This window comes from Mobula hypostoma, chromosome 5 (genome assembly GCF_963921235.1).
Source record: "Mobula hypostoma chromosome 5, sMobHyp1.1, whole genome shotgun sequence".
Taxonomy (NCBI): Eukaryota; Metazoa; Chordata; class Chondrichthyes; order Myliobatiformes; family Myliobatidae; genus Mobula; species Mobula hypostoma.
In genome coordinates, this window is record NC_086101.1 from 4,277,134 (window position 1) to 4,299,592 (window position 22,459).

Genomic DNA, 22,459 nt, shown 5'->3' on the forward strand with positions numbered 1-22,459 from the left:
CCTGCCTCTATCTTATCCATCCCTTTCATATGTTTGTACAAGATCCCCTCTGTCTCCTGAAAGCCCCGGGCGACTCCATGTCTCCTCGTAGGCTCATCCCCTCATCTTTGAAATTGACCGCCTCTAAAGCCAGTTTATCTGTCTTCATATAAGGAAACCAGCTTTGTTTAGAGACAGTGCAGAATGGCACCCTCCAGCCTTTTGAGCTGCACCGCCAGCAACTCAGCAATTTAACCCAATAGCCAACACCATAGCCTAATCATGGGGGTGTTGGCACGTGGCCAAGTGGTTAAGGTGTTCGTCTAGTGATCTGAAGGTCGCTAGTTCAAGCCTTGGCCGAGACAGCGTGTTGTGCCATTAAGTAAGACACTTAACCACATATTGCTTTGTGACGACACCGGTGCCAAGCTGTATGGGTCCTAATGCCCTTCCCTTGGACAACATTGGTGTCGTGGAGAGGGGAGACTTGCAGCATGGGCAACTGCCGGTCTTCCATGCAACCTTGCCCAGGCCTGCGCCCTGGAAACATTCCAAGGCGCAAATCCATGGTCTCACGAGACTAATGGATGCCTAAAAAGTCATGGGACAATTTACAATGACCAATTAACCTACTAACTGGTACGTCTTTTGACTGTGGGAGGAAACCAGAGCACGCAGAGGAAAGCCACGCTTCTATGGGGAGAGTATACAAACTCTTTACAGAAGATGCCGGGATTGAACTCCAAACTCTGATGCCCCAAGCTGTAATACCATTGCACTAATCACTATGCCTGCACAGCGCCCAGAATGGCAGCAGTGTGGATAAAAGAGGCAGAAGTAGCTATGATTCTGGAGAAGGACATGACAGACTCAAAGAGATAAGTGGCCTACTTTAGTTCCTCTTCCTTTGAACAATAAGAGCCACAGTGTCCAACGACAAGGAACTCCACTGCACACTGTCACTGGTTCTTACTGGACCTCTCGTGGGCCAACGGCATGGAAATGGGTCCTTTGGACCAACTGGTCAATGTCACGCCCCCCCCATTTCCCTGCGTTTGGCCCACACCTGTACGTTTGACCCATTTCCCTGCGTTTGGCCCACACCCGTACGTTTGACCCATTTCCCTGCATTTGGCCCATTTCCCTACATTTGACCCACTTCCCTGCGTTTCACCCACTACTCTGCAAACCTTTTCTGTTCATAATACCACAGGAACACAATTAGGCCATTCAGCCCATCAAGTCTGCTCTGTAGTTTGATTGTAACTGAATTATATTCCCTTTCAACCCCATTCTCCTCGACACCGTAGACACATTACTAATCAAGAGCCTATCAATATACCCAATGACCTGGCCACCACAGCCAGCTGCGGCAATAAATTCCACAGACTCACTACCTTCTAGTGAAGGAAATTCCTCCTCATCTCTGCTCCAAGCTAAATAAATTCCTCCTCAAGGAATTATCCATGTTCCTGCCCAACTGTTTCCAAAGTTCAAAATTTATTATCAAAGTACTTATTGTATATGTCACTATATACTACCTCAAGATTATTTTGTTGTGGGCATTCACAGTGAATAGAAAGTAACACAAATAGAATTAATGGAAGACTGCACACAAGAGATGGACAAACAACCAATGTACAAAAGACAATCGAAAATAAAAATACTAATAAATAACTGTATATTATTAGGGTAATATAAAGGGTAAAATGACATTGATGGCAGTTATATACAGGCCTCCCAACAGCGGCTAGGAGGTGGACCACAGATTACAACAGGAAATAGAAAAGGTGAGTCAAAAGGGCAATGTTATGGTAGTCAAGGGAGATTTCAGCATGCAGGTCAATTGGGAAAATCAGGTTAGAAATGAGAGTGAGTTTGCTGAATGTCTATGTGATGGCTTTTTAGAGCAGTTTGTTGTTGAGCCTACTAGGGAATCAGCTATACTGGATTGGGTGTTGTGTAATGAACCAGAGGCAATTAGGGAGCTTAAGGTAAAACAACCCTTAGGAACCAGTGATCACAGTATGATTGAGTTCAACTTGAAACTGGATAGGGAGAAGGTAAAGTCTGATGTAGCAGTATTCAGTGGAGTAAGGGAAATCACAGTGGTATGAGAGAGGAGTTGCTGGCAGGGATGTCAGCAGAGCAGCAATGGCATGTGTTTCTGGGAGAAAACGCATTCTACAGAGGATGTATCGAGAGCATCCTGAGCAGCTGCATCACTACCTGGTTCGGGAATTGCACCGTCTCGGATCGCAAGACCCTGCAGCAGATAGAGAGGTCAGCTGAGGAGATCATCGAGGTCTCTCTTCCCGCCATTACAGACATTTACACCACACGCTGTACCCACAAAGCTAACAGTATTGTGAAGGACCCCACGCTCCCCTCATATAAACTCTTCTCCCTCCTGCCATCTGGCAAAAGGTACCAAAGCATTCGGGATCTCACGACCAGACTGAGCAACAGTTTCTTCCCCCAAGCCATCAGACTCCTCAATAGCCAGAGTCTAGACTGACATCTACATAATTTATTATCATATTGTAATTTGCCCTCTACTGTGCCTATTGTCTTGTTTATTAATTATTGTACTGCCCTGCACTGTTTTGTGCACTCTATGTAGTCCTGTGCAGGTCTGTAGTCTAATGCAGTTTTTATGTTTGTTTTACATACTCTAGTGTAGCTTTGTGCTGTCTCACATTGTCTCGTGTAGTTTTGTGTTGTTTCATGTAGCACCAGGGTCCTGGAGGAATGGTGTTTTGTTTTTACTGTGTTCTGTACCAGCAGTTTATGGTCGAAATGACAATAAACTTGACTTGGCTTGACTTGACTGACTTAAAAGTGCAGGACATGTGTATTCCAAAATTGAAGAACTACTCAAATAGTAAAATAGTGCAGCCATGGCTGACAAGGGAAGTCAAAGCCATTATAAAAGCAAAAGAAAGGGCATACAACAAAGCAAAAATTAGTGGGAAGATAGAGGATTGGGAAGTTTCTAAAAACCTACAGAGAACAACTAAAGAAATCATTAGAAGAGAAAAGATTAAATATGAAAGCAAGCCAGCAAATAATATCAAAGTGGATAGTAAAAGTTTTTCCAAGTATGTTAAGAATAAAAGGGAAATGAGAGTGATAGTAACAGGGGACAAGGAAATGGCTGAGGAACTAAATGAGTATTTTGTGTCAGTCTTCTCTGTGGAAGACACGAGCAGTATGCCTGATGTTGTAGTGTGTGAAGGAAGAGAAGTGGGTACAGTTACTGTTACAAGAGAGAAGATGCTCAAAAAGCTGAAAGACCTAAAGGTACATAAATCACCCAGACCAGAGGAACTGCACCCTAGGGTTCTGAAAGAGGTAGCATTGGAGATTGTGGTGGCATTAGAAATGATCTTTCAAAAATTATTGAACTCTGGCATAGTGCCAGAGGACTGGAAAATTGCAAATGTCATTCCACTCTTTAAGAAAGGAAGAAGGCAGCAGAAAATAAATTATAGACCAGTTAGCCTGACGTCAGTGGTTGGGAAGACGTTAGAGTCAATTGTTAAGGATGAGGTGATGGGGTACTTGGTGATACAGGACGTGATAGTACAAAGTCAGCATGGTTTCCTTCAGGAAAAATCCTGCCCAATGAACCTGTTGGGAGTTCTTTGAAGAGATTACAAGTAGGATAGATAAAAAGGATGCAGTTGATGTTGTATATTTGGACTTTCAGAAGGCCTTTGACAAAGTGCCACACATGTGACTGCTTACCAAGTTAAGAACCCACGGTATTACAGGAAATTTACTAACATGGTTAGAGCATTGGCTGATTGGTAGGAGGCAGCGAATGGGAATTAAAGCATCTCTTTCTGGTTGGCTGCAAATGACAGGGGTCGATGTTGGGTCCACTTCTTTTTATGCTGTATAGAAATGATTTAAATAATGGTGCCGTGTGGGCACGTGACCAAGTGGTTAAGGCATTGGACTAGCGACCTGAAGGTCGTGAGTTTGAGCCCCAGCTGAGGGAACGTGTGTGTGTCCTTGAGCAAGGCACTTAATCACACATTGCTCTGCAACGACACTGGTGCCAAGCTGTATGGGTCCTAATGCCCTTCCCTTGAACAACATTGGTGTCGTGGAAAGAGGAGACTTGCAGCATGGGCAACTGCTGGTCTTCCATACAAACTTGCCCAGGCCTGCGCCCTGGAGAGTAAAGACTTTCCAGGCGCAGATCCATGGTCCACAAGACTAACGGATGCCATCTTAAATGATGGAATAGATGGCTTTGTGCCAAGTTTGCAGATGATATGAAGATTGGTGGAGGGGCAGGTAGTGTTGAGGAAACAGATAGGATGAAGAAGGACTTAGACAGATTAGGAGAATGGGCTAGAAGTGGCAAATGAAATACAACGTTGGAAAATGCATGGTCATGCACTTTGGTAGTAGAAATAAATGTGCGGACTCATTTCTAAGCAGGTAGAAAGTCCAGGAATCTGAGATGCAGAGGGACTTGGGTGTCCTTGTGTAGAACACGCTGAAGGTTAACTTGCAGGTTGAGTCGGTAGTGAGGAAGGCAAATGCCATGTTAGCATTCATTCAAGATGTCTAGAATACTAGAGCAGGGATGTGATGCTGAGGCTTTATAAAGCACTGGTGAGGCCTCACTTTAAGTACTGTGAAGAGTTTTGGGCCCCTCATCTCAGAAAAGATGTGCTGGTATTGGAGAGGGTCCAGAGGAGGTTCACAAGGATGATTCCAGGAATGAAAGGGTTATCATACAAGGAATATTTGATGGCTCTGGGTCTGTTCTTGCTGGAATTCAGAAGGATGAGAGGGGATCTCATTGAAACCTTTCAAATGTTGAAAGGCCTAGACAGAGTAGATGTGGTAAGGATGTTTCCTGTGGTGGGAGAGTCGAGGACAAAAGGGCACAGCCTCAGGATAGAGGGGCGCCCTTTCAAAACAGAGATGCAGCGTAGTGAATTTGTTGCCACAGGCAGCTGTGGAGGCCAGGTCATTGGGTGTATTTAAGGCAGAGATTGATAAGTTCTTGATCGGACATGGCATCAAAGGTTATGGAGAGAAGGTTGGGAACTGGGGTTGAGGAAGAGATTTAAAAAAAGGATCAGCCATGATTGAATGGCGGAGCAGACTCAATGGGCCGGATGGCCGAATTCCGCTCCTATGTCTTATGGTCTAAATAACGCAAACACAAGTCATAGAGTCCACAGTCTGAGGAATTGGTTTTGAGTTGCGGGTGAGTGAAGTTATCCCTATTGGTTAAAGAGCCTGATGTTTGAGGGGTAATAACCGTTCCTGAACTTGGTGGTGGGAGCCCTGAAGCTCCTGTACCTTCTTCCTGATAGCAGCAGAGAGAAGGGAGCATGTCCTGGATGGCCATCCATCAAGGGTCTGGATGTAGCTGCCTCAACCACTTTTCCATGTTCCCCCACCCCCCTGACCCAGCACCCTCAGCTGAAAGCACTGACCCTCAGGTTCCAATTAAATTCCATCCCCCCTTTCCCCTCTGCCCTCAATCCTCTTCCCCCAACCTGGGGAAAAGACTGCACATTCACCGTTCTTATGCCCTCATGACTTTACACACACTTTGTAGGGGTGGATTAGGGAGAGAATTCTAGAGCTCTGTCAACATTGGAACTGAGGGATAGGTAACAGATGTTGACAGAAGGATTTATATACAAGGCTAGGTGAGGATTTTTAAATGTGATGCACAACTTGGTTAGAGATGCAGTTACTTTGGCCATCGGTTAATCAGGGCAGCTGCTTATTTGGGACAACTGTTAAAGAACAAAAACTAATAAGAAAATAGCCTGGATTCCTTTTGTTCTTTCTGGACACTACGCTGCTTAATTGGGGCAGGAGACTGTTGCCAAACAATTTCTGACTAGTGTCAGTCAGGCACTTAGATCAAACAGTTTTTAAACAATGTCAGTTAAGTGTGTTTATGTTCAAAATGCAGCAATTTCTGTCACTGCTAATTGGTGAGAAATAAGCAGCAAGTCAATTCAGAAGTGCTTTGTTCACTGTGGTTTCAAGCATTCAGGCTTGGAGATGTCAGAAACGGCCGGAAGAGAAAATGAAACCATTTCACTACTTTAACAAGTTAGGAACTATGACAATCACCTTGAATGTTGAAATGAAAGTGAGGATTTGGAGGATGTAGCCGTCGAAAGGATCGTATGAAGGCAGTCCACTTGATTTTGTTCATTGCGTAGACTGGATGAATTCCTCCGATAACTATTAGGAACTAATACACAGTTTTATAGAACTGTCATAGTATTGGTAGTTTTATTTATGTGTGTATTTATTTATTTATTGAGAGACGGCGCGAAATAGGCCCTTCCGGATCGTCGATCCCCTGATTTTACTCCAGCCTAATCACAGGACAATTCACAATGGCCAATTAACCTACAGGTTTGGACTGGGAGGAAACTGGAGCACCCAGAGGAAACCTACGCTGTCACAAGAAAGAAGTATAAACTCCTTACAGGCGCAGTGGTGGGAATCGAACTCAGGTTGCTGGTAGTGTAAAGCCTTGGGCTTTATCTTGTTACTTTGCTACTTTATCTTCTACTTCATTTAAATTTGTTACTCAGTTAAACTGTAGCTTGTCTTTCCATGAAACTTCGGCCAATCGGGGCAGCCACTTAATTGGGCCAAAATATACTGTGTGTCCCAATTAAATGGAATCCACTGTAATTGGGTGGGCAGGCAGGTGATGGCAGGGAGCATACGAGAGGTGCTTAGATTACAGGCGATCGGTTCGACAAAGTCAAAAACAGGACAGATACTCCATCTTCCCCCACACCAGCACCAACCAAGAACCGGGCCAGGCCTTCACCCTGGGGCTGGGTGTTCGGACGGTTCTCGGGATAGGGTCCTTTTATACAGGGCCTAGACCCATCTAGGGGTTAACCATGGGTGGGTGGGAGAGACGGGCACCCGTGTGCAAGAGAAGCCACAGATGATAAGACGGTGAATAGTATGCTGACTGGCTGCATCATGGCCTGCTATGGGAACACCACTGTCCTTAAACAGAAAATCCAACAAGTAGAGGACACAGCCCAGTCCATCACGGGTGAAGCCCTCCCCACCATAGAGCACATCTACATGGAATGCTGTCGTGGGAAAGCAGCATCCATCATTAGAGATCCCCACCACCCAGACCAGGCTCTCGTCTCACTGCTGCCATCAGGCAGGAGGTACAGGAGCCCCAGGACCCACACCACCAGGTTCAGGAACAGTTATTACCCCTCAACCAACAGGGTCCTGAACCAGAGAGGGGAACTTCATTTACACCACCACTGAAATGCTCCCACAGCTCATTGACTCACTTTCAAGGATTTTTCTCCTGATTTTCCTAATATTTATTGCTCATTTATTATTAAAATTATTTTCCATTTGCATTTACTGTTAATGCCTTCAAGAAAATTAATCTCAGTGTTTTATATGTGAACCTTGGGCATAGGAACCCACTGCCTCTGCGTGGGTGGAGTGGAGGGCAGACGGTACCACCTTTGGGTGTGGGTCACCTGTTGTGCTCTGGTGGCTGGGAGTGGGACAGGAATCAGGTTTGATACCACTGTTGTGAAAGATGTTTTGCAGCAACAGTACATTACAATACATAAATTTTAAAAAACATAAATTACAGTGAGAAATATTTATATTAAAAAAGTTCAATTAAATATGTAGCAACACACACACACAAAATGCTGGTGAACGCAGCAGGCCAGGCAGCATCTCTAGGAAGAGGTACAGTTGACGTTTTGGGCCAAGACCCTTCGTCAGGACTAACCGAAAGAGCTAGTACGAGATTTGAAAGTGGGAGGGGGAGGAGGAGATGGGATTTCAGATCTCCTCCTTCCCCCCTCTCAAATCTCTTACTAACTCTTCTTTCAGTTAGTCCTGACGAAGGGTCTCGGCCTGAAACGTCGACTGTACCTCTTCCTATAGATGCTGCCTGGCCTGCTGCGTTCCACCAGCATTTTATGTGTGTTGCCTGAATTTCCAGCATCTGCAGATTTCCTCGTGTTTGCGCAATTAAATATGTAGTAATGCCTAAAGAGAGATGTACTGAGGCAGTGTTTGTGGGTTCAATGTCCATTGAGAGATCGGATGGCAGAGGGGAAGAAGCTGTTCCTGAATCACTGAGTGTGTGCCTTCAAGCTCCTGTACCTCTTCCTCGATGGTAGCAATGAGGACAGGCATGTACTGGGTGATGGGGTCCTGCATGACGGGTGCTGCCTTTCTAAGGAACTGCCTTTGAGGATGTTCTCGATGCTGATTTCTAGGATGGAGCTGACTAAGTTTATAACTTTCTGCAGTTTATTTCCATCCTATGCAGTGCCCCTCTCCCCAATACCAGACCATGATGCAGCCAGTCAGAATGGTCACCACAATACATCTGGAGAAATTTCAGAGCGTCCCTGGTGACACGGTAAGGGGGAGCAGCCCGTGAGCGGATAGGGTGGCTGGATGTGAGAGCACCCCTGGGAGTGGGGGGTGGGCACCCCTGCTCCATGGGGCCTGTGCGCCCACCGCTCACTGTTTGGGTGAAAGGCTTGTGGCTACCTCTGGGTGATGATGAGGGGGTGGCTACCCCACACTGGCGAGTGGGTGTGTGTGTGTGTGTGTTAATATTGGGAGCAGCTCTGGGTGGAAGTGGGGGGTGGGGTCAGCCACCCACTGCTCACTGGTAACTAGGGGGGGAAAGACAGGAGCCCCCCCTGGGTGGGCGAGGGGGGAGGGAACATCTATGGGAGGGGGTAAAGCTCTAACTGTTCACTAGTGTCTAGGTGGGGGTTGGAGAGATCGGGAGCACCTTCAGGGTGGGGGTCTCGGGCACCCACGGCTCCGACGGACAAGAGAGGGGAGAGACTCGAGAGCACCTTTGGGTGTCTCTGAAACTAGGCGGTGTGGTCGGATCGAGAGCACCTCTGGGTGGTGGGTAGGGGGTCGAGTGCCCAGAGACGAGAGAGGGTGGAGGGCGCCTATGGGCTGGGGGGGGTCGAACAGCCACTTGGGTGAAGATAGAGGGTCGGGAGCACCTATGGGTGGGGATCGGGCAATCACCTCACTGACAGGCGAGAGGGAAAGAGATCGAGTTCCATGGAGCGGGGAGCGGGGAGCCGGAGGCCTCGGGACTGCCGGGGAGGTGAGAGAAGAGGAGCAGGGCCGCGGGCCTAACGACAAGAGGGAAGGACGGGCGGGTAATCGGCGGCAGCAGCGGCGGCGTCCCTCTCCCCTCCCCTCAGCTCCTCTCCCGGGGACCCTCGGACACTCACCGGGCGGCGGATCCGCGGATCAGAGCGGCGGCGGCGGCGGCGGCGGTGGGTGGCCGAGCGAAAAGCAACGCAACAACTCCCGACCGCCGAAGGAGCTGGAGGGCGGGCCGACCATCGCAGCCCCGGAGTTGCTGAAGGCTGGAGAACCGGATCGTGGATCAAAAGTCAAAAGTAAATTTACAACCCCGTGATTCATTTTATTCGCAGAAATTCAAAAAAAACACAATAGAAACGATGAAAGATCACATACAACAAAGGACAAACAACCAGCGTGCAAACGACAACAAACTCTGCAATATAAAATAGAAAAAAACAAAAGTAGGTTAGTTAAATGGAAATTGCACTGAAAGTAGTTCAGAAGTATAGGTAAACAACAGGAATTCTGCAGATGCTGGAAATTCAAGCAACACACATCAAAGTTCCTCCTGACGAAGGGTCTCGGCCTGAAACGTCGACTGCGCCTCTTCCTATAGATGCTGCCTGGCCTGCTGCGTTCACCAGCAACTTTGATGTGTGTTGTCAGAAGTATAGGTATAAGTTTTATAAGCTGCCCGCAACACATCGCCATCCTGCAATGGGAAACTGGGGGAAGGCAAAGCAATGTTAGCATTCATTTTGAGAGCACTAGAATATAAAAACGAGGGTGTAATGCTGAGGACACTGGTGGCGTCTTATTTTGAGGCCCCCTTATCTGAGAAAGCATGTGCTGACATCGGAGAGGGTGCAGAGGAGGTGCACGGGAATGATCCCAGGAACGGAAGGGTTAACATGAGGAGGTCCGTACTCGCTGGAGTTTGAAAGAATGGTAGGGGGAAGGGGGGAATCACATTGAAACCTACCGAATATTGAGAGGCCGAGATGGAGTGGATCTCTCATATCTGGGGCCAGAGGTCACAGCCTCAGAATAGAGGGACATTCACTCAGAACAGAGATGAGGGGAAATTTCTTCAACCAGAGGGTGGTGAATCTTCGGAGCTTATTGCTACAGACGGCTGTGGAGGCCAAGTCAGTGGGTGTACAGTATTTAAAGTGGAGGTTGATCAGTTCTTGATTAATCAGGGCGTCAAAGGTCACGGGGAGAAGGCAGGACAATGTGGTCGAGAGGGATAATAAATCAGCCACGATGGAATGTCAGAGCAAACTGGATCTGCTCCTATGTGTTACGGACTACCAGACTTGGTAATTTCCCTCCTCAGGCCTTGAGATTAATGAATACGCAGCCACCATCGAGGTCTCGTCACTGGGGCAGCCGGTTGTTTACGCTTTGTCTGTGCGCGCATTCCATCTTCTACTGCCTGATTTGTGGTACTGTTTCTATATGTGCTGTGTGTCATTTGTGCTTTGCCACATCATACGACACGGCACACAATGACGATGAAAATTAACTTGAACGTGAACTTGACGGCTGCCTTGATGCTCTGTCCTGCTCCCACGCTGAGCCCGTCAATTTAATCAAATTCAAAGTAAATTTATTATCAATGTACACATATGTCACAATATACTACCCTGAAATCCATTTTCCTGTAGGCATATTTTAAAATATTAAACAAAGTAAAATGCAAGGGAAAACTACACATTAACAAAGACTGACAGCAACCGGTGTGGAAAAAGACAAATTGTGCAGCGAGCATAAGTTGTAACGAGTCCTTGAGCGTCAGTTTCTAGGTTGTAAAGTTGTCCACAGTGGTTCAGGTGATTGATGGTTGTCCTGAACCTGGAGTTGTGGGACCTGAGGCTACTAGACCTCCTGCCCGATGATTGAAGGGTGCTAACTTCCTGCAACTTCCACCCTTCCCTCAAATTTACTTTGTCCATCTCTGACCCCTCTCTCTGCCTCCTTCTCTGGAGACTGTCCACTGATACCTCTGACAAATCTGCTGACTCGCACTGCTGCTTTGCTACTGCTTCTCACCCTGTCACTTGTAAAACATGCTATTCCCTATTCTCAGTTCCTCCGTCTCCACCACATCTGTTCCCAGGACACAACTTTCTTCTCCAGGACATTGGAGATGTCCTCCTCCTTCAAAGAACAGTCTTTCCCCTCTTCCACTATTGATGCTGCCCCCCACCCTCATTTCCTCCATTCCCTGAACAAGCCCCATCTTCCCACCACCTTAATAGGGATAGGAGTTCCCTTGTTCCCATCGACCATCCCATGAGCCTCTGTCTCCAGGAATCATTGTCCACAACTCTTGACCTCACAACAAATCCTGTCAATAAGCACATCTTCCCCGCCCCAACCACCTCTGCTCTCTGTGGAGATGTCTCTACGTGACTCCTTTAACTCTACCTCCCTCCTGGAACTTAGCTCTGAAACCTGCCCATTTACTTCCTCCCTCACCTCCATTCAGAGTGAGGCAACACCTCACCTGCGAGTCGGTCAGTGTCATCTACTGTATCCGGTTCTTCAAGCGCGGCCTCCGGCACATCGTGAAACCCAGTGTCGATTGAGGGGCCGCTTTTGTCAAGCACCTTCACGTTCTCCGCCACAATCGGCGGAATCTCAGTGGCCACCCAACTCAATTCCACTTCCCATTCGTATTCCGACACGTCAGTCCCTGGCCTCCATTAGGTTGGAGGAGCACAACCTCATATTACGTCTGGGTGACTCCAACCTGATTATCAATTTCTTTAACTTCCTGTGATTTCTCTCCCTTCCCTCTTTCTTTCTTTTTCCATTCCCCATTCTGACTCCCTCTCACCCCTTCTCCTCACCTACCCATCACTTCCCTGTTTCCCCTCCTCCTCCCCCTTTCTCCCGTGGTCTACTCTTTCTCTTCTATCAGATTCCTCCTCCTTCAGCCCTTCACCCTTTCCTCCTTCCTCCTCCCATCTTCTTACATCATCCCCTCCCCAAGTACCCATCTTCCTGCTCACCTGGTTTCATCAATCACCCTCCCCTTCCTTCTCATTCTGACTTCTGTCCCTTTCCTTTCCAGTCCTGATGAAGAACCTTGAGGTCCTCCAGCATTTAGTGTGTGTGTTACTGCACTATCATCTCCAAAGCCGGATCTCTCTGCTGCTGACAGAAACAAGCCATTCAACCCAACTCATCCACTCCAACTATGTTGTCCAGTGAGCAAGTCCCACCAGCCCACGTTTGGCCCCTAGCCGTCTGAACATCTCTCCATGATTCCATGATTTGTCCAGGTGGCTTTGAAATGTTGCTCGTGTGCCCATCTGAACCACTGTTTCGGGCAGCTCATTCCAAACATTCTGTAATCTTTGTGTGAAGAAGCTGTCCCTGACGTCCCTTGTGGATCTCTGACCTTAAACCTGTGTCCTCTTGTTTTGCACCCCTCCTGGGGAAAAAAGACTATGTGCTTTCACCCTGCCTATGCCCCCTCAAAATCTCTATCAGGTCACCCCTCAATCTCATATATTCCAGCGAATAAAGTCCTAGTCTACACAGACTGTCCTTGGAACTCAGGCCCCCGAGTCCAGGCAAAGTCCTCCTTTGAATTCTGTCTAGTTTATTAGGAGGCCATCCATTCATTCATTGGTTGGGGTTGACCATGGGTGTTGCATTGGTGCCGTCAGTCGATGCAGAAGACGGGGCAGTACGACATGGAAGAAGAGGGGAGGGGGAGGGAAGTTTTTGTTATCGGCAGGAGAAATCGATAGTCACGTCATCAGGCCGGAGGCTACCCAGATGGAGCGTAAAGTATTGCTTCCCCACCCTGAGAGTGGCTTCATCGTGGCACAAGAGGAGGCCAGGAACTGACATGTCGGAATTGAAATGGGAATTGGAATTAAAATGTTGGGCCACCGGTAGATTCTGCTCTGGCGGATGGAGCGGAGGTACTCTATGATGGGTCTCTGGAATGTGCAGCGGGCCACATCAGGAGCACTGGAAACAATAGACAACCCCAGCAGATTTGCAGGTTAAGTGTTGCCTCACCTGGAAGGACTGTTTCGGGCTCCGAACGGAGGTGAGTGGCCACTTTAACGTTACTCCTTTCATTGACCTGTAATGTTGACTCAACAGATACCTCTTGGCCTCTCGGACTCTCCAATATTTACCCCTTTATTTCGGCTTTCTGCCATCTGTGGGATTCCATGGACGAGATCGAACGGAGCACAGAGTTTTAGAAAAACGTCATTTTATTTGGTTAAGTCTGGTCTCGTCTGAAAGGGGTAGGGGAAGACAACACAGCAACTGTTTTTGAACAACAAAGTAATATAACGAGATGTGATGGCGGGTTACACGAGGTGTGTGTGACGTAAACTTGTCAGGGGTGGAACCAGGTGCCGGCAGGAGGAAGCCAGCTGTGGATCTGGCAAGAAATCTGGTTCATTGACGTACTAACAGACATGCAGCAGGAAAGTGAAGAATTGAAAGAGTTGCAGGCCATGCACTTCACAGAACAGGCACAGCAAAGGTCAATTCGACCAGGTGAGGCAGGAGGGAGTGCATTGATCCCTGTCGAGAAATCCAAAACCAGGAGGGGAGGTGGGGGTCCTGGAGACAGTGCGGGGCAGGAGTACCAGAGAGGGGCGGAGAAGTGAGAAGCCAGGGTTGTTGCCCTTGGAGGGAGAAGTGAGAAGGAGACTGGGTGGAGGAGATCAGAGAAGTTGTTGCCATTCGCCCTGGTTCACAGACCAGGGGTGCAGATTTACAGAGAAGGGTGAAGGATAATTTGGGGGAGGGGTAGAGTGTGAGGGGAAAAATTTCTACCCATAGAGTGGGGATGGTCTGGGACTCACTGTCTGTGTGGGTGGAGACAGAACCAGACAGGGAATTGGATCTGCACTGGTTGGGAAGTTGAATAATTCACAGGGAATTCGGGGTGGAGTCAGAACCACTCAGGAGTTTTCCAATGGGGATTAGATCAGCACTGGGTGGGAAGTTCAACAATTTACAGGGGATTGAAGAGGCTATTTAGTTTACCATGGACCTAAAGGGTCACGTCAAATCCACGGTAAACAAGGCAAAGTGGCGGGCAGCATGTGATCAGACACGGCACGGAGAGAGCAGAGTACTCACGGCCTTACAGGTGAGATTTGATTTAATCGAGGAGTGACTGCCGAAGGCCCGTGGATGGGAGAGAGTTAGACCAGCGGGAAGAGCTTAAAAAGAAGACACTTGCGACAGAGTAGGAGGGCTTTGGCTCAACAGGGCTTCGGCAATAACGGGTCAAGGCGAGGCAAGTTACTTGTGAAGGATAGGGATAGATGTGTCGAGCTGCAGCTTCTGAGGGACCGGGTTAGGGGCATGGAGATGCACCTCGAAGACCTTTGTCTGGTCAGGGAGAGTGAGGAGGTGATAGAGAGGAGCTATAGGCAAGTAGTCACACCGGGGCCTCGGGAGACAGTTAAATGGGTAACAGTCAGGAGAGGGAAGAGCAAGAGTCAGATACTAGAGAGTACCCCTGTGACTGTCCTCCTTAACAATAAGTACTCCTGTTTGAGTACTTTTGGGGGGAAGCAACAGTGGCCGTGCCTCTGGCACAGAGTCTGGCCCTGTGGCTTCGAAGGGTAGGAAAAAGAAGAGGATGTCAGCAGTGATAGGGGACTCTATAGTTAGAGGGGCAGACAGGCGATTCTGTGGACGCAGGAAAGAAACGCAGATGGTAGTTTACCTCCCAGGTGCCAGGGTCCGGGATGTTTCTGATCGGGTCCACGACATCCTGAAGTGGGAAGGAGAACAGTCAGAGGTTGTGGTACATATTGGTACCAACGACATAGGCTCCTGAAAAGGTAGTAATCTCGGGATTACTGCCTGTGCCACGCAACAGTGAGTATAGGAATCGAGTGAGGTGGAGGATAAATGCGTGGCTGAGGGATTAGAGTAGGGGGTAGGGATTCAGATTTCTGGATCATTGGGACCTCATTTAGGTCAGGAATGACCTGTACAAAAAGAATGGGTTGCACTTGAATCCGAGGGGGACCAATATCCTGGCAGGGAGGTTTGCTAAGGCTATTGGGGAGAATCTAAACTAGAATCACTGGGGGGTGGGAACCGAACTGAAGAGGCGGTTGGCTCACAAATCGAGAATGCTTGTAGACAATGTGGGAGGGAGGATAGGCAGGTGATAGAGAAGGGACTTGCTCAGACCGAGGGTTTGAGATGTGTCTATTTTAATGCAAGAAATATCATGAACAAAGCGGATGAGCTTAAAGCGTGGATCAGTACTTAGAGCTATGATAATGTGGCCATTACAGAGACTTGGATGGCTCAGGGGCAGGAATGGCTACTTAGTGTGCCAGGCTTTAATTTCAGAAAGACAGGGAGGGAGGCAAAAGAGGTGGGGGGCATGGCACTGGTGATCAGAGATAGTGTAACAGCTGCAAAAAAGGTGGACGCCATGGAGGGATTGTCTACGGGGTCTCCGTGGGTGCAGGTTAGGAACAGCAGGGGGTCAATAACTCACTGGGTGTTTTTTACAGACCACCTAATAGTAACAGGCCATCGAGGAGCAGATTGGGAGGCAGATTCTGGAAAGGTGTAATAATAACAGGGTTGCTTTGGTGGGAGATTTTAATTTCCCAAATATTGATTGGCATCTCCCCAGAGTGAGGGGTTTAGATGGGGCGAAGTTTTTTAGATACGTCCATGGAGGAAAGGGAGGTTGGCTCACAAACAGAGAAAGCTTGGAAACAGTGTGAAAGGGAGGATAGGCAGGTGATAGAGAAGGGACGTGCTCAGACTGATGAGTTGAGATGTGTCTATTTTAATGCGAGGAGTATTGTGAACAAAGCAGAAGAGCTTAGAGTGTGGATCAGCACTTGGAGCTATGATGTTGTGGCCATTACAGAGACTTGGACGGTGCAGGGGCAGGAATGGTTACTTCAAGTGCCAGGCTTTAGATGTTTCAGAAAGGACAGGGAGGGAGGCAAAAGAGGTGAAGGTGTGGCACTGCTGATCAGAGATAGTGTAACGACTGCAGAACAGGAGGAAGTCATGGAGGGATTGTCTACGGAGTCTCCGTTGGTGGAAGTTAGGAACAGGAAGGGGTCAATAACTCTACTGGGTGTTTTTTATAGACCACCCAATAGTAACAGGGACATCGAGGAGCAGATAGGGAGACAGATTCTGGAAAGATGCAATAATAATACGGTTGTCGTGGTGGGAGATTTCCCCTACTGATATAGAGCAAGGGGTTTAGATGGGGTGTAGTTTGTTAGGTGTGTTCAGGAAGGTTTCCAGACACAATATGTAGATAAGAGGAGAGGCTGTACTTGATCTGGTATTGGGAAATGAACCTGGTCAGGTGTCAGGTCTCTCAGTGGGAGAACATTTTGGAGATAGTGATCATAATTCTATCTCCTTTACCATAGCATTGGAGAGGGATAGGAACAGACCAGTTAGGAAAGTGTTTAACTGGAGTAAGGGGAAATATGAACTTATCAGGCAGGAACCTGGAAGCATAAATTGGGAACCGATATCCTCAGGGAAATGTACAGCAGAAATGTGGCAAACGGTCAGGGGATATTTGTGTGGAGTTCTGCATGGTACATTCCAATGAGACAGGGAAAGGATGGTAGGGTACAGGAACCGTGGTGTACAAAGGCTGTTGTACATCTAGTCAAGAAGAAAAGCTTACAAAAGGTTCAAAAAACTAGGTAATGACAGAGATCTAGAAAATTATAAAGCTAGCAGGAAGGAGAGCCAGAAGGGGCCATGAGAAGGCCTTGGCTGATAGGATTAAGGAAAACCCCAAGGCATTCGACAAGTATGTGAAGAGCAAGAGGATAAGATGTGAGAGAATAGGACCAATCAGGTTTGACAGTGGAAAAGTGTGCATGGAACCGGAGGAGATAATGGAGGTACTTTGCTTTAGTATTCACTACGGAAAATGATCTTCGTGATTGTAGGGATGACTTGAAAAACTTGAGCATATAGACATAAAGAAAGAGGATGTGCTGGAGCTTTTGGAAAGCATCAAGTTGGATAAGTCACCAGGACCGGACGAGATATAACGCAGGCTACTGTGGGAGGTGAGGGGGGAGATTGCTGAGACTCTGGCAATGATCCTTGGATTATCAATGGGGACGGGAGAGGTTCCGGAGGATTGGAGGGTTGCAGATGTCATTCCCATATTCAAGAAAGGGAGTAGAGATAGCCCAGGAAATTATAGACCAGTGAGTCTTACTTCAGTGGTTGCTAAGTTGATGGAGAAGATCCTGAGAGGCAGGATTTATGAACATTTAGTGAGGTATAATATGATTTGGAATAGTCAGCATAGCTTTGTTAAAGGCAGGTCGTGCCTTACAAGCCCGATTGAATTTTTTGAGGATGTGACTAAACACATTGATGAAGGAAGAGCAGTAGCTGTAGTGTATATGGATTTCAGCAAGGCATTTGATAAGGTACCCCATGCCAGGCTTATTCAGAAAATGAGGAGGCATGGGATCCAAGGAGACATTGCTTTGTGGATCCAGAACTGGCTTGCCCACAGAAGGCAAAGAGTGGTTGTGGACGGGTCATATTCTGCATGGAGGTCGGTGACCAGCGGTATGCCTCAGGGATCTGTTCTGGGACCCCTTCTCTTCGTGATTTTCATAAATTACCTCGATGAGGGATGGGTTAGTAAATTTGCTGATGACACAAAGGTTGAGGGTATTGTGGATAGTGTGGAGGGGCTGTCAGAGGTTACAACAGGATATTGATAGAATGCAAAACTGGGCTGAGAAGTGGCAGATGGATTTCAACCCCGATAAGTGTGAGGTGATTCATTTTGGTAGGTCAAATATGATGGCAGAATATAGTATTAATGGTAAGACCCTTGGCAGTGTGGAGGATCAGAGGGATCTTGGGGTCCTAGTCCATAGGACACTCAAAGCTGCTATGCAGGTTGACTCTGTGGTTAAGAAGGCATACGGTGCATTGGCCTTCATCAATCGTGGGATTGAGTTCATAAGCCGAAAGGTAATGTCACAGCTATACAGAAGCCTGGTCAGACCCCACTTTTAAGGTGAGTGGGGGTAACTTGAAAGGAGATGTGAAGGGCAAGTGTTGTATTTTACACAGAGAGTGGTGGGTGCCTGGGGTGGTGGGAGAGGCAGATCCATTAGAGACGTGTAGATAGGCACATGAATGTGAGGGGAATGGAGGGATATGGACACTGTGTAGGCAGAAGGGATTAGTTTAGTTTGGCACACGACTGTGCGCTGAAGGGCCTGTTCCTGTCTGGTATTGTTCTGTGTCTATGGCCCATGATCTCATTCAGGAGGGAGGGCATCTAGAAAGCCGGCGGGGAGTGCCAGGGGAAACTCTGGGTGAACTCCCGGGGGTGGGGAGCACGTACGACGATTGTCCGTGGCGGTGTCTGGGCGAGCGAGACTGACTGACTGCCCCGAGGCCTCGCTCACCCGCCCGCCCTAGGGCACCACCACCTTGATCTCGGCCAGCCGGCTGCCGCTGGAGTTGCCGGTGGTGGTCTTGCCGTGCTGGTCGCGCAGGTGGACGCGCAGCGTATTGTAGTGGGTGAAACGCATGTCGCAGTAGCTGCAGCAGTGGGGCGCGTCGCCATTGTGCAAGTTCATGTGGTCCTTCAGCGAGCGTTTCTGCGTGAAGGTGCGGCCGCAGACGGTGCAGCAGTGCGGCTTGAAGCCGGTGTGCACGTTGATGTGCTGCGCCAGCCGGGCGTTCTTCCGGAAGACCTTGTCGCACAGGAGGCACAAGTAGAGCCGGTGCTTGACCATGTGGGCGGCCAGGTGCTCCCGCTGCTCGAAGGCGGCCCCGCACTCGGAGCAGGAGGCCGGCTCGGCCCCAGGGCCCTCAGGGCTGGGTGGCTGCTGCACCGCCGGCTTCTCAGCGCCCTGCTGCGGCCCCTCGCTGGCCGGGCTCCCGTAGTCCTCCTCCGGGAGGTCATCAGTGGGGCCGGCGGACGACTCATCCTCCTGCATCCCTCCTCCTCCTCCTCCTCCCCCGGCCCCTCCGGCCCCGGCCGGCCCCATCGTGGAGTGGATGCGGGGCTCGGGTTCCGAGGGAGCGGCCAGAGGTGCCTGGGCACACCCCTGCCTCCCGTTCTCCTGCTTCACGCCGCCCTCAGGCCCCGGCCACGCGTCTGGCGCCCGGCCGGAGGAGGAGGAGGCGATCTGCGGGGTGGCGGGGCGGCCGTCACCCTCCTCGGTCAGCACCGAGGCCACGCAGGGCGAGAGCGACTGGCGGCACTTCTCCACCACGTGCTCCATCTGTAGGCAACTGGCGGCTGCCAGGTAGTCCACGATGTCACGGAACGGGAACTCCAGCGAGCCGGTGTAGCAGGAGAGCAGGAGCCGCAGCACCACCTCGGCACCGGCCATGGGGCACACCTGCACCTCCCGCGACGGGTCCATGTGGAAGCGGTCCCGCAGGAACGGAGAGCAGGCCGCCAGCACCACCCGGTGCCCCGGGAAACGCAGGCCGCCCACCACGATGGTCACGTCGCAAAACCATTCCTCCATCCGCAGCTGGTTCATCCGCTGCAAGGTCTCGCCTTCGTGCTCGGGGAATTGGAAACGCAGCAGCTTCCCGCTGGCCATCGTCCTGCCGAGGGAAAGAGGGACCGGAATTAAAGGTACAGCCTTTCTCCCCATCTACCGAGTCTTTGCACGGGGCATTGTCCCTTTAAGACTACTTCAGAGTTCAGAGTAAATTTATTACCCAGCTACAAGTAGGTCACCATCTACAACCCTGAGATTCATTTTCCTGTTGGCCTTCACAATAAATTCAAGAAACACAATAGAATCAATGAAAGACCACACCCTGCAACAGCAGTCCCCAACCACCGGGCCGCAAGGAAATGATATGAGTCAGCCGCACCTTTCCTCATTCCCTATCACGCACTGTTGATCTTGAAATAACCTACCAAATCATACCAAATAACACATAAAATCTAAAATAACACTAACATATAGTAAAAGCAGGAATGATATGATAAATACACAGCCTATATAAAGTAGAAATAATGTACGTACAGTGCAGTTTCACTTAACAGAATCGGGAAGATTAAGCCAAAACTGATTTGTAGGGAAAAAAATCGGCACGTACACACAGGCACAAACAGGTGTCCGCGCAAGGCTTCATGGTCATGGTAGTCTTTCTCGGGGTAAACACAAGTGTCCCGTATTTGACTGCTACTTTTGTCCCTTATTTGGGAGTGAGAAAGTTGGCAATCCTACTTGAATACCCCCCGCCCCCCCGTCAGCCGGTCCGCAAGAATATCAACAATATTAAACCGGTCCGCGGTGCAAAGAAGGTTGGGGACCCCTGCCCTACAGGATGGACAAACAACCAGTGTGCAGAAGACAACTCTGCAAATACACGAATACCCAATTCCTGCCACTGCCTGTAAGGAGTCTGTACGTTCTCGCTGTGACCGCGGGGGTTTCCTCCGGGTGCTGCGGTTTCCTCCCACATCCCAAAGACGCACTGGCTGATAGATTCACTGGTCATTGTGCATTGTCCCGTGATTAGGCAGTGGGTAAATCGGGGGGAGGGAGGGGGCGCGACTCAAAGGGCCTCTTCCTGTTTTAGCTCGTCCTCCCTCAATGGAAAATAACGGTTCTGTTACTACTTGTTCTGTCCGGACAGAATAAAAGGCAAAAAACTTTTTCACCAGAGAAACAGGGGCGCTGCCCCTTTAAGACTCCAGCTATTAAAGGCGCAGGCGCCCAAGCCTCTTCCCCCCTCCGCTCCCTTCGCGTCAGTCAGGTCGCTGCCCCTTTAAGGGTCGCGTTTGCCGAGAGGCAGCCCGAAAAGACTATCCGGACGAGAGGCAGTGGGGACAAGCGTCGCGGTGTCCGGCTCCGGTTCCCCGGACTTCCCCCGTCCGCCGCGGACACTCACCGGACGGCGGATCCGCGGCTCCGAGTGGCGGCGTCGGGACTCTTGTGAGGCGGCGAGCGGCGGGTGGCCGAGCAAAACCCGAGAGGCGCGACTCCCGGATGCAGCGCCGAGCGGGTCGACCAGCTGCCGTTCCGGAGTTCCCCGAAACAAGGCGTTCGCACCGCCCACTCTGACGACAGATCCCTTCGCTGCAAAGCCGGAGGTTGCCCGTTTCCAGCGATACTCGGCGGAATTGGCTTCACTATTTTTCACATGTGCCGAGGTACATTGAAAACCTTCTCTTGCATACCATGCATTGCAGACTAATTTATTGCAAGATGCATTGAGGGAGTAAAGGTTAAAGATGGGCTTTATCCGCAACTGGTACACCGAAATATACAGTGAAATGCATCGTTTGTGTCAAATTAAATCAGCGAGGATGTGCTGGGCAGGTGTCGCCACGCTTCTACACAGGATGCCTGCAGTTCACCAGCGTCTACAATTCACCCATACGTCTTTGGAACGTGGGAGGAAAGCGGAGCGCCCGGAGGAAACCCACACGGTCACAAGAAGGACCTACGAGCTCCTTACGGATCAAGCAACGCACATCAAAGTTGCTGGTGAACGCAGCAGGCCAGGCAGCATCTGTAGGAAGAGGTACAGTCGACGTTTCAGGCCGAGACCCTTCGTCAGGACTAACTCTTCCTTCAGTTAGTCCTGACGAAGGGTCTCGGCCTGAAACGTCGACTGCACCTCTTCCTGGGGATGCTGCCTGGCCTGCTGCGTTCACCAGCAACTTTGATGTGTGTTGCTTGAATTTCCAGCATCTGCAGAATTCCTGTTGTTTGCGTCGTTACGGATCATGTCGGATTTGAGCCCGTGGTCGCCGGCTCCGTTACAGGCCTGCAACTCATCAGGTCCCGGGTCGGCTGCGTCCGGCTTCCACGCTGGGGACTCCCATTCCAGAACTTCAGATCTGAACGCTGTTTGCTTTCTTTCATTGTTATCGCAATGTGTTTTTTTTTATCCCCCCTCGCATGGCGGTCTTGTATTTTTAATGGGCTCTGTTTTGTTTTTTGTTCTGCGGGCTGCCTATGCAGGGAGCTGAATCTCACGGTTGTGTGTAGTACATATAATAAATGAACTTTGAATTCTTCCACAACTGATTACAAGGTGAAACAATCACAGAATGCAGAATAAAGCGCCCCCTTCTCATTGCCTCCATCAAGAAGGAGGTGCAGGAGCCTGAAGACACACACTCAGTGTTTGAGGAACAGCTCCTTCCCCTCTGCCACCTGATTTCTCAATGGACGACGTTCCCATGAACACGCCCTCATTATTTTTGGATCTCATTTTTTTGCACAAAGACATAAATGTATTTTCTATTATTTTATTCCGGTAGCATAAAGGTTAGCACCACACTGTCACAGCTCAAAGCATC

The 22,459-nt window shown here is 49.3% G+C and overlaps 2 protein-coding genes across 8 annotated transcripts in view; both read right to left on the bottom strand.

Moving 5' to 3' along the window:
- Window positions 1–9,933, bottom strand: part of LOC134346511 (zinc finger and BTB domain-containing protein 12-like) — a 37,207-nt gene extending 27,274 nt beyond the window's left edge. For 2 of the 7 annotated variants that reach the window (XM_063047907.1, XM_063047905.1), the window contains exon 1: window positions 9,264–9,930. Coding sequence is in view for 2 of the 7 variants with exons in the window: in XM_063047903.1 (XP_062903973.1) it covers window positions 6,103–6,187 (85 nt within the window). In the remaining 5 variants the exon portion in view is untranslated. Of the gene's footprint in view, window positions 1–6,102; window positions 6,227–9,263 lie in introns of those variants that run through there. The other 5 variants (XM_063047903.1, XM_063047904.1, XM_063047906.1 and 2 more) reach the window with 5 other exon arrangements.
- Window positions 9,934–10,429: 496 nt separating this feature from the next.
- LOC134346418 (zinc finger and BTB domain-containing protein 12-like) lies at window positions 10,430–21,882 on the bottom strand. Its single transcript, XM_063047788.1, has 3 exons — window positions 21,876–21,882; window positions 21,040–21,280; window positions 10,430–19,737 (listed from the first exon to the last, which is right to left on the bottom strand). Exons 1-3 carry the CDS (start codon window positions 21,880–21,882, stop codon window positions 18,588–18,590), a joined length of 1,398 nt encoding a protein of 465 aa, XP_062903858.1. The 3' UTR covers window positions 10,430–18,587.
- Between the last annotated feature and the right edge of the window lie 577 nt (window positions 21,883–22,459).

What these genes read in the sequence shown, in the direction of transcription:
- LOC134346418 (XM_063047788.1), bottom strand. An exon ending in AGCCGCGGATCCGCCGTCCG is followed by an intron (nt 19,738 to 21,039) that starts GTGAGTGTCCGC and finishes TTCCCTCGGCAG; the next exon opens with GACGATGGCCAGCGGGAAGC.